At 47.3% G+C, this 9,793-nt stretch overlaps 2 protein-coding genes across 3 annotated transcripts in view; one reads left to right on the top strand and one right to left on the bottom strand.

The window, feature by feature from the left end:
* The window catches only part of LOC139339980 (voltage-dependent calcium channel gamma-2 subunit-like), a 366,973-nt gene that overhangs the window by 298,128 nt on the left and 59,052 nt on the right, over window positions 1–9,793 (bottom strand). The window lies entirely within an intron of this gene.
* On the top strand, window positions 268–8,258 carry ift27 (intraflagellar transport 27 homolog (Chlamydomonas)). Its single transcript, XM_070984828.1, has 7 exons — window positions 268–430; window positions 1,038–1,117; window positions 6,220–6,279; window positions 6,570–6,629; window positions 6,838–6,955; window positions 7,628–7,737; window positions 7,946–8,258. The coding sequence occupies exons 1-7, from the start codon at window positions 397–399 to the stop codon at window positions 8,048–8,050; spliced, it is 567 nt and encodes a 188-aa protein (XP_070840929.1). The 5' UTR covers window positions 268–396; the 3' UTR covers window positions 8,051–8,258.

Raw genomic sequence — 9,793 nt, 5'->3', positions numbered from 1 at the left:
CGAGGTGATAGCCTCCCAGGGGCAGTTTTTACACATGCGCGGCCGTGTCCGACCAACGAATCACGGCTGTAATGATCTCATGACACCGATTAGTTTTCTATATGCAGCGGCGCTTGTACTCAGGTTGAGGGAGCTGCCTGACAGACAAACTCTGGGGAAAAACACCCAATACATGCTTTTTGTCCTCACCAGCCAACCAATGACAGCACAGTCATGCGTTTACGTGCTGCTGGCTGAACCAATGAAACACCTCTGTGGCTGGTTGCTAGGAGACGCTTTGCGTCCATGTTGCCGAGGTACAAGGAGGAAGATGTGTCCATGCATAGAAAGCTAAAGCAGAGTTAGTTTAGCGTGGTGAATGAAACAGGAGTTTACTGAGAGTGTGTGTCCGCTGTCATGGTGAAGCTGAGGGCCAGATGCCTGCTCGTCGGTAAGGTTTTACATTTAGTCCATCCTTCTGCTGCTCAGCGCTTAACGCGACCACGGCTAAAGCTAACCAGAGGCTAACGTCACTGAGTCCGCTGTAGTCCGTTCAACTTCGGAGCTGAATCACTAGAGATAAACACAACGTCCTCTGTCCAATACTGTCCTAACATGCACAAACTGAGTGTGTTTGCGTGTCGTGAGGTTCCGCGTGGACGTAAGTCAGCAGTTTGCTGGCTATGCGCTCCTCGTATGCTTCCTCACATGTTGTGAGTCTTTTGCACCACAGACAAAAACACTACGGGTAGAAGACATCCGACGTCAAACAAACGCTGCTAAATCTGGCTGTCTTTTTGTACTCTACCTGATAGTGTTCCAATACCGACTGTCAAACTCTACCTGACGAAGGCAGGAAGGTGAATTACCCGAAACACACATTTAGCACTCACTTATACACAAGATGACAAAGTCCAATAAACACGCAGATGACGAAAGTCTGTCTGTCTGTCTGTCTGCCTGTCTGTCTGTCTGTCTGTCTGTCTGTCTGTCTGTCTGTCTGTCTGTCTGCCTGTCTGTCTGTCTGTCTCTCTGTCTCTCTGTCTCTGTGTGTGTAGGAGACGCTGCAGTGGGGAAGAGTGTCCTCTCTCATGTGTTCCACAGTGATGGTTCCGTCTTCCAGAAGAACTACAGCATGGTGAGAGCATGAGCAGCAGGAGAGGAAGGATGCTGGTGCAAAGTGCCACATGTCCCACGTGTCCCACACAAGGACATGCTAACACTGCAGTGTGTGTGTGTGTGTGTGTGTGTGTGTGTGTGTGTGTGTGTGTGTGTGTGTGTGGAGAGCGCTTGTCATTGTAGGGATACACTGCATCATATTCACATCACACCAGCGGACTTGGGTTGTAAAACAGCCGTCTGAAGGATTTTGGGGTTGGGCTGTGCTGTGAGGCAGGGACCACACAGGGACAGGGACAGGGGGACACCCCCCCCCCCCACAGAGTGCTCATACCTGTAGATCTCTGCAGGCAGCATGTGGATACAGACAGCGCAGCAAGTCAGTGAAGTGTTTGAAGAGCAGGGCTACATAATTAATCACATGAAGTCACACATTTTAAATTTACTCAATCAGTCAATGTTGGAATGAGGCAATTATTGAAATATCCAATTTAATGTGCATTAATTTTGCCTGAGGTCTTAGCATTTACCCAAGAAGTAATTATGTGTCAGTTGCAACTCAGTGAGACTAATTGTGCTCACTGATAGTCATGATCACTTTACATGCTGTATGTCGTTTAGTGTCGTCTTTACTGGAACTGCTGGCGAGCTTTTAAAGGACCGCGGAGGTCTCTTAAATCTACCACAGGAATCACTGAAGTGCAGAACAGCTTAATGTGCCAATTAATGCTGATGCAGAGAAGACTCATTTGCATTATTTATGCTAATCTGCATTATTAACGTGCCTCTGTGGTATATGGGGTCATGGCTGCTCACTGATTCCCTCTGTCAAAGTTTTAAGGGCTGCACGACCTGTCCCAGTGAGGGCAGGAGCAGTGCTTCCCTTGTCAACAGAAATATATGCACTAGTACACACATTCATTTGTGGTGCGTTTACTATTTAGCCTTGTAGCTTGTTAGCAACAGAACAGGTTGGTGGCTAAAATACTGGACGAGAGCCAAGTGTGTGTCTGCCTGTGTGTCTGTTAGCTCCAGCTGAGTCAGCAGTATTGGGGGCTCTGAGGTGACAGGAATGTCGATAATTAATACAGCAGGATGCTGGAAAGCCACCAGGACAGGTGCTTAAGGAGCGCACACACACTGTACAACAGCACTGTTGGTGTGTTACTGCACAGGCCTACAGCCACTTGTTTGTCATGCTGTACGTGTCCGTTCACGTTGGACCGGCAGACTGTTAGCGCAGTGCAAAGGCGCTGCGATAGTGCTGCATTTCCCATTTTGCACTGGCCTAGCGCACTGCAAGCCTCAACACATCTGTACTGCTGCATAATATGGAAAGAAGAAGAAAAACAGAGCACGCAGACGACACGGTGTAAAACATGAAGGGACTGGGATGTCACGTTGAAAGTAAGAGGAAAAGCATGCAGGCTGGCGTGTAGCTGTAGATCAAGAGCCTGCATCCACCAGACACCACTTTATTAGCTGGATGCAGTGAAACAAATGCTCATGGGAAGTGCTGGTCATGGTCTCTGCTGTTGCTATGCAACTGCTAAAACACCTTTTTGAGGCCAGCCGCTTGTATGGTTTAGCTGAAATCTTTTAGCATCATGCTCATTTGGCTCACTTGCTCAAGATGAACTCCACCTTCCAAAAGTCTGAAGCTGGTCACTGTCGATTTCTGGTGTTAAATGTTGTTCAGATCAGTGTGTGCGGTGGGACTGATAGCAGACACTGAAAAAGAGAGGAGGAATTTAAATTTCTTCGAATCTTCTAAAGCTGAACATTTACAAGTATCTCAGTGACTGCTGGTCAGATCCAGTATGGACACCTTAATCCTGAAGGAATTTCTGCCTCTTTTATGTCTTTCTTTTGACCTTTTGTCCCGTGTTTCTGCCAAGGTAAAACTTCCCTTTTCACTTTTGTCAGTGATGTTGTAGAAGACGCGCTGTGGATGTTGATGGCTTTGAATCTATACGTTTGATCACCCCGACCCTCCCTCATGTCCCACAGTTGGCTCCGAGTTTCCACCTACTATCAAAATCGAATTGGACAAATTGACATGAAGTATACTATTAAACTCTTTTCGTGCATACTTGCGCTATAAGCACGCCATATCAGCATTAAGCAGTGCCAAACGTGTCAGGCTGGATTCTCCCTGTATGATGTCCCTGCAGCAGGAGGCAGGAACAGCGTGTCCTTTCCACTGAGACTAATGTGAGAAAGAAGCCGGCGCTATGAAGAGTTATTCCTTGCGCAGACACCTAAGTCATCCCTCGTGATCTTCAGCTTTTGATTTTGAAGGGTGAGGTGGTGGAGGCTGTCGGCCATTCAGCTCACGTCCTCCTTTGAAAATGTCAGACGGCCCGTTAGCAATATTCCAGGCTTATTTGTTCCTAATAGGCTCTCATTGACATTCCAGCGAGAGGCTTCCTCTGCATCACAGCAGCTCATTAGACCGCATCGTGTGTGTGTGTGTGTGTGTGTGTGTGTGTGTGTGTGTGTGTGTGTGTGTGTGTGTGTGTGTGTGTGTGTGTGTGTGTGTGTGTGTGTGTGTGTGTGTGTGTGTGTGTGTGTGTGTGTGTGTTGGTGGACACTTGTTATGAACCGTTTCTGTGTATCAATCAGGTAAATGTTGGTCTGAGGTGTGTGTGCTTCACAGAGGCAGTGAGTGTGTGTGTGTGTGTGTGTGTGTGTGTGTATGTGTGTGTATGTGTGTGTGTGTGTGTGTGTGTGTGTGTGTGTGTGTGTGTGTGTGTGTGTGTGTGTGTGTGTGTGTGTGTGTGTGTGTGTGTGTGTGTGTGTGTTTCAGTCTCTGGCATTTGACTCGCTCAGTTAAGTGTGAGTTCAGGAGCTCAGATCAGTTACGAGTTTGGTGCTGACGTGAAGAAACCTCGACTTGCTTCTTCAAGGTCACCGCTGATCTCAGAGCAGCAGATAGGAAACGCAGCCTGCAACCATCTCGTCCACTTAGGACTTCATTAGATCTTGAAGCTTGTGAAGAATGTGCATCAGGGATAAGATCATGTTTATCATATCCTCCTTACCCTCTACTGCCTGCACTCCATCCCTTTCATATCTCCTCCTCTGTTTGCCCCATATTAATTTTAAAAATCCCAGCTGCCTCTCACTCAAACCTCCGTATCAAAGCTCAAACAACAGCAGAGAAAACCCCAGACTTTCATACCAGCCACGACTGTCGACTTGTTTGGTCAGATTCAAAGCTGTTTTACTTATTCTTTCATCACATAGTTCCTCCAAATTTGAATCCAGATGCAGTAGATGTAGTTTTCTTGAGGGAATCAGCTCTGTTATATGGCCGTTTGAGAGCTGTGGCCTCTTTGGTTGAAGGCAGATTCCAGCAGCTTGTCTGTGGACGTCCGCTCCCTGTTGATGGTAAATGTACTCAGTTGAAGCCATAAAATCCAAAGTGCACGCTGAGCTGACCGAGGAAGCCGAGTCTGTTGTTCTTCAGGCAGCAGTGGCGTCATTTGACCTGTGCAGTGACGTAGGTGGTGCCAGAAAGAACTACACCCTGCTCTCCACCTGTGGGTAGCTAGAGGCATGCTGCAACTCAAGACTTCCTTCTTCTCTGTGCTTGTGTTGCAAACTAGCTGCATTTCTAATAGTGAAAATGCCATCCCAAAATATGAGTACAGAGGATGTGCTCTGGCTGACCTGTACATTCAGATCAGCAAACTGCGGCTGGTGGTGCCTTTGCTCAGGTCGCTCTCTGATGCAGCAGAAACTGAATCATTCTGCTGTAATGAATTTCAGCGTGGGCACTTTTTGTTGGGTGCTGTTGTGGACGCCAGAAAGAGTCCCGAGACAGCCTGTTTGTGCGTTACTGTGCAGGAAAGTTGTACTTCTGACTTGGACAGACGTGTGCTGGAGACCTTCAGGATTCCAAAGATAATTTGGAAAAGGCAACCAAGTCCAGCAGGGATGAGAGGGAAGATGACTACTGAGTGAGTGTGTGTGTCATCAGACGCCATGTTTTGGCGACACACAGCAGCGTGGGTGTGGGCCTCAGAGGCTTGTGTGCAATGCATCCTGGTACTTATAGGAACTGCTCTGCCATTTACCATCAACACTGACTGAACATCCACATGAATGTGGCGACATTTCCCTTTTTTGTGGCTATAATCAGTATTTTTAGATTTGTATTTTATTTCAATTTGTCTTTCGACCCACTTTTCATTTCCTGGCCCTCGTAACTATTACGTTACTCTTCCACTTCACTCTCACGGCTCTTACGAGCGTTGCTTCCAGCTGCAGCAAACTGAACAAACCTGAAGAACTTGCTGTTCGATATGTGTCCAGCACCAAACAGCAGACAGAGTTAGCAACCAGCTGGAGAACAAAGCGGAGCGTGTAGCAGCTGAAAAGCCAGATATTTCCCTCAGGAGTTTCTGGACAGCGAAAGTGGGCACAAACACGACTGCAGATGAACACTGATGTTGGTCTGTGTTGAACACAGGCAACGACGGGCAGGTAATCAGCTGTGTACGCGTAAACTCTGAGGTGTTCAGTGACCATTAAGACTCTCACTATGCCTTAATCATCACCACTGCTGGGCCCCTAATGGGGCTCGTATCATGCTTAGCGTTAACCAGAGCCCCCCCCCGGCCTTTTTCTTCATTGAGACATTAAGAATAATAAGAGTCAGACTACGGCACACACAGAAGAGAAGCTTTGGTCAGAATTTGAACATCAGGACGGTGAAGCTGCTTTCAAGCCAAGCCAAGCTGCTAATTAGCGATGCTTATGTTTAGACATTAACAATTCATCAAAGCAGACAGTTTGCTGTGCTGCTGTGTAGGGTGTCAGCTCTGCGACGGCCAAACGTCTCTTCTCGTCTCTTCTCTTTATAAAAGCCACAGATGCTGTAAAATGCATGTTGACAGGACGGTTACAGTCTCATTTGACTAACTGCAGCTTTTGAAGACACAAAAACATTTACACCAAGACAAAAGCTGAAAAGACACTCACTGTAGTGAGCTGCTCCTATAAACACACATAAAGGCAAAAGGGGCAGCCTGGCCTGCAGGCTTCATGGAGATCTTCAGCCTCACATTATATAAACAGCATTATAATGAACATCTTGGTTGTGTTTGTCGCCAGACAGCCGGAGTGGAGCTGCTAATGAAATGTGTGAACATCCCAGAGACCAGTGACAGTGTGGTGAGTCCAGCCATCGCTCTTATTTAATCTGTCTACCTTTTTTTTTTTTTTTTTTTACCATAAAAGCCATTAAATCACTGAAGCTGGGTATTGAGAAGTGGAATCCATCAGTGTGGAAGAAGTTTTTCCAGACATTTAATACTGTTAGCTCCTCATCTGTATTCAGTCAGCAACAGGGCAGCGTTGTAGGACGAGCATTAAAGAAAACAGGACCTTTGAAACCAAGTCATTTGACTAAATATCCATGTATCCACCTCTTCCCGTCCCTTCTCCTTTGCCTTCCCCTCCAGGAGCTCTACATCATAGACTCTGCAGGGAAGCAGACATTAGTGGAGGCCTGTGAGAAAATGGTGAGCCTGCTCCTCTACACTTTCACATTTGCATGAAGTGGCTGAAAGCTCCAGACCATCACACAGAGTAGAAACGGAGGCTGCTGGAGCGCGTTTCAGTGTGTTTCAGAGGAAGAGCGAAGTAAGCTGACGTGAGACTAACTCATCTCCCTCGTTCCCCACACGACCTTTCCCTCCACGTCCTCACCCGTCACCCTCCCTGCCACAGTGGGGCGAGCTGTCGCTGCTGTGCCTGGTTTTTGACCTGACCAGTGAGCAGTCTTTTTCCAACTGCAGCCACTGGATGGAGAGGGTTCGAGCTCACTGCCAGGGTCTCCACATTCCAGGTAACGGCTTTTTTTTGCAACCCCTGACCTCCAGTGGGCACGGCTGCGTGGCCTTTCGGCTTCTCCGCAGCATGTTTCAGCTCTCCGCTCCTGCCCACAGAGAATATGCACCTCGTCTGTTTTTCACGGAGGCTGCGTCAAGCTCGAGCCAGGCAGGATTTTACAGTATAAAATCCAGTCGATTTTCAAAATAAAACACTTTCTGCAGACTTCTGATTGTGCATCAACAAGAGACGCAGGTAAAACAGACAAAAAGTGAGACCCAAACCGTTGATGCATGTAGCCCACTCAGCCACGGTAGAAGCACAGAGATCAAAGAAAAATGACCCAATCAACAAAATCTGAGCAAGTTAACAACATCAGCATAATTTTTCATACTGCAATTTGTCATTAGTTAGCGGCCGACAGCCACCACAGTATGAATCCATGTATGTGATCTGCAGCAGACAGTGATGAAATTGGTTGAACGTGTTTCCGTTCACCACATTTTTAGTTTCTCACATATGTTTTAGTGGATGGATGGATGCACACCAACAGATTCAAATGACCTTCAGCTACGTAGAGCCTAAGAAACAGTGTGCCCTACACTGAATGTAGACGGCAGTTAGATAGTACAGTTATTCCCTGTCATGTGAGCTCTCTTTGTGTAATGTGTGTACGTGTGTGTCTCAGGTGTCCTGGTGGGCAACAAGTCAGACCTGTCTGCTAGAAGAGAGGTCCAAGCACCCGTTGCCCAGGAATGGGCCCAAAGCCAGGGGCTGGAGTACCACGAGACATCAGCTGTAAGCGCCTTTCAGTCTGGACTTCATGTTATATTAAGCTGTGTTCTTGTCTGTGTGTCTGTCTGTGTGTGTGTGTGTGTGTGTGTGTGTGTGTCTGTCTGTCTGTCTGTCTGTCTGTCTGTCTGTCTGTGTGTCTGTGTGGGTTGAACTGTTGTCAGCTGTGAGGCGAGCTCAGCCATCACTGCGTGCTCATGTGCATCTCTTGCAGAAGGAGATGGAGAACTGTGACGCGCCGCTGCTCAGTTTAGCCCGGGCCTTCCACGCTCTCTACCAGGAACGTCGTGAGAGCATCCAGAACCTGAGTCCAGGCTAGATGTCCTCCCCAGTCTCACACACACACACACACACACACACACACACACACACACACACACACACACACACAGAGTGAGACCTTCACTCAGCTTCGTACACACAGGAGAATTTAATAAGCTTTATGGATAATACGTGTGAGGATGTGAGGTGTTCTTTTGTGGCTCATGAATGGATCTGACTCTGAATAAAAGATGTTTTCTATGGTAATCAGCGCTTAGCTGTGTTGTCTCTTCTATGCACAGTCGATAGCGGTCTACATTCACGGTGATGGTGGTCAGTACTAAAACCACAGTGAGAGTCCAGCTCGCTGTGGAGGATAGAGCAGTCTGTGCTCCTCTCCTCTCCAGAGATGTCTGTTCCTGATGTTAAACAGTGCAGAGCTTCAGGCTCAGCCTCCTTTATTGCCTCGTACCCTCTCCTGTGTCATGTTTTCTCGTAATCTCAGCGTCACTGTGTTCTTGGCCTCGTCGTCCTCTTGTCTGCCTTCATATGTCTGCATCTCTCTCACTCGTTGCTCTGTCCTTTCCTCTGTCTAACCTTCTCTTTCGTCTGTCTTTATGAGTCTTTCTCTGTTCTGTGTGCTTTCTCATCTCTTTCCAGTCTGTCCTCTCTTCCTCTCCCTCTGTCTCTCTGTTAACTCCCCAGCTGCAGCCCCTCTCACATTTCAGGCATGTCCCCTGTGCGGCACTAACAACCAGTAATCACCGTTCTAATTAGCGGCCTCCCATTCAAAGCAGGTCAAAGCCGTGTCCTTGTTCTCTGCCTGCCTCTCAGACCAGCTGCCACCATTCAAATGAGGGCGCGTGGTTCAAGCCAGACACAATGGTTTTTATCCCATTAACTGCTGCACTGGAAGAGACTGCGGCGTGGAATAATCATGAGACTCTCTGCAGGAAATGCTGTCAGGGAATTAGACTTTTGATGAGCTGTCTTTTGACTTTTATGCAGGACATTTTGAAAAACCACAACAGTCTTTATTCATAAACATATAGGCTGAGTAGAGAATACGTAAAGAAACTTATTGGGCAACTTTTTTCCTGAGAAATGAGGTTCTTAACAGGACTCGTATTTAACACCCTGCAGCACAGTGTTTTTGTACTCCTTGAGTGGGTGATCATAATTACAGCAATTAACATGTTTTTCCACCTCTTGTGTGTGTGTGTGTGTGTGTGTGTGTGTGTGTGTGTGTGTGTGTGTGTGTGTGTGTGTGTGTGTGTGTGCGTGCTCGTTCTCTTCTTCTGTGTGTCATGTCAGAGTGTTTGTGTGTCAGTGTGTAGATTACACACCTGTTCCTTTCGTGTGTGTCCACCTCTGTGCACGTAAATATGTGTGAAATTGCCAGCTGCAGTAGTTTGGTACTGTCTAAGCACTTCACCAGTTTCCTGAAGTCTGTCTTCTCTTCATTTAGAACGGAGCGTCATGTCTGGGGAGTATAATTTAATAACATCTCAGAATAGAGTGTGGGCAGCTGCTTATTGCTTTGGGAGAGACTTCTTCTTCATTTCCACAGATATTGAAACGGTTGGTCAGCAGTCACCGAAATGTTGAGACCAGCCTGTTTTAGTGGCTTTATACACTTCCAGTGTGCCCAGTCATCTGTCCCTAAACACTAAACACACTCACTTGCTCTCAATAATTAGTATTAGCCCAGCAGGAATAACTGCTATTCACCTTTCCGCCACAAGAGAGGGCTGCAGTGGTCCCTGCCACTCCCGTTCAAAGCTGTGAGGTCTGCAGGAGG

The sequence above is a fragment of the Chaetodon trifascialis genome, chromosome 2 (genome assembly GCF_039877785.1).
Source record: "Chaetodon trifascialis isolate fChaTrf1 chromosome 2, fChaTrf1.hap1, whole genome shotgun sequence".
Taxonomy (NCBI): Eukaryota; Metazoa; Chordata; class Actinopteri; order Chaetodontiformes; family Chaetodontidae; genus Chaetodon; species Chaetodon trifascialis.
This window is presented reverse-complemented; position numbering and strand designations above follow the sequence as displayed.

Coding starts and splice junctions, on each gene's coding strand:
- ift27 (XM_070984828.1), top strand. CDS start 397: ATGGTGAAGCTGAGGGCCAGATGCCTGCTCGTCG. Junction 6,630..6,837: donor TGGAGGCCTGTGAGAAAATG/GTGAGCCTGCTC, acceptor TCCCTGCCACAG/TGGGGCGAGCTGTCGCTGCT. Junction 6,956..7,627: donor CCAGGGTCTCCACATTCCAG/GTAACGGCTTTT, acceptor TGTGTGTCTCAG/GTGTCCTGGTGGGCAACAAG.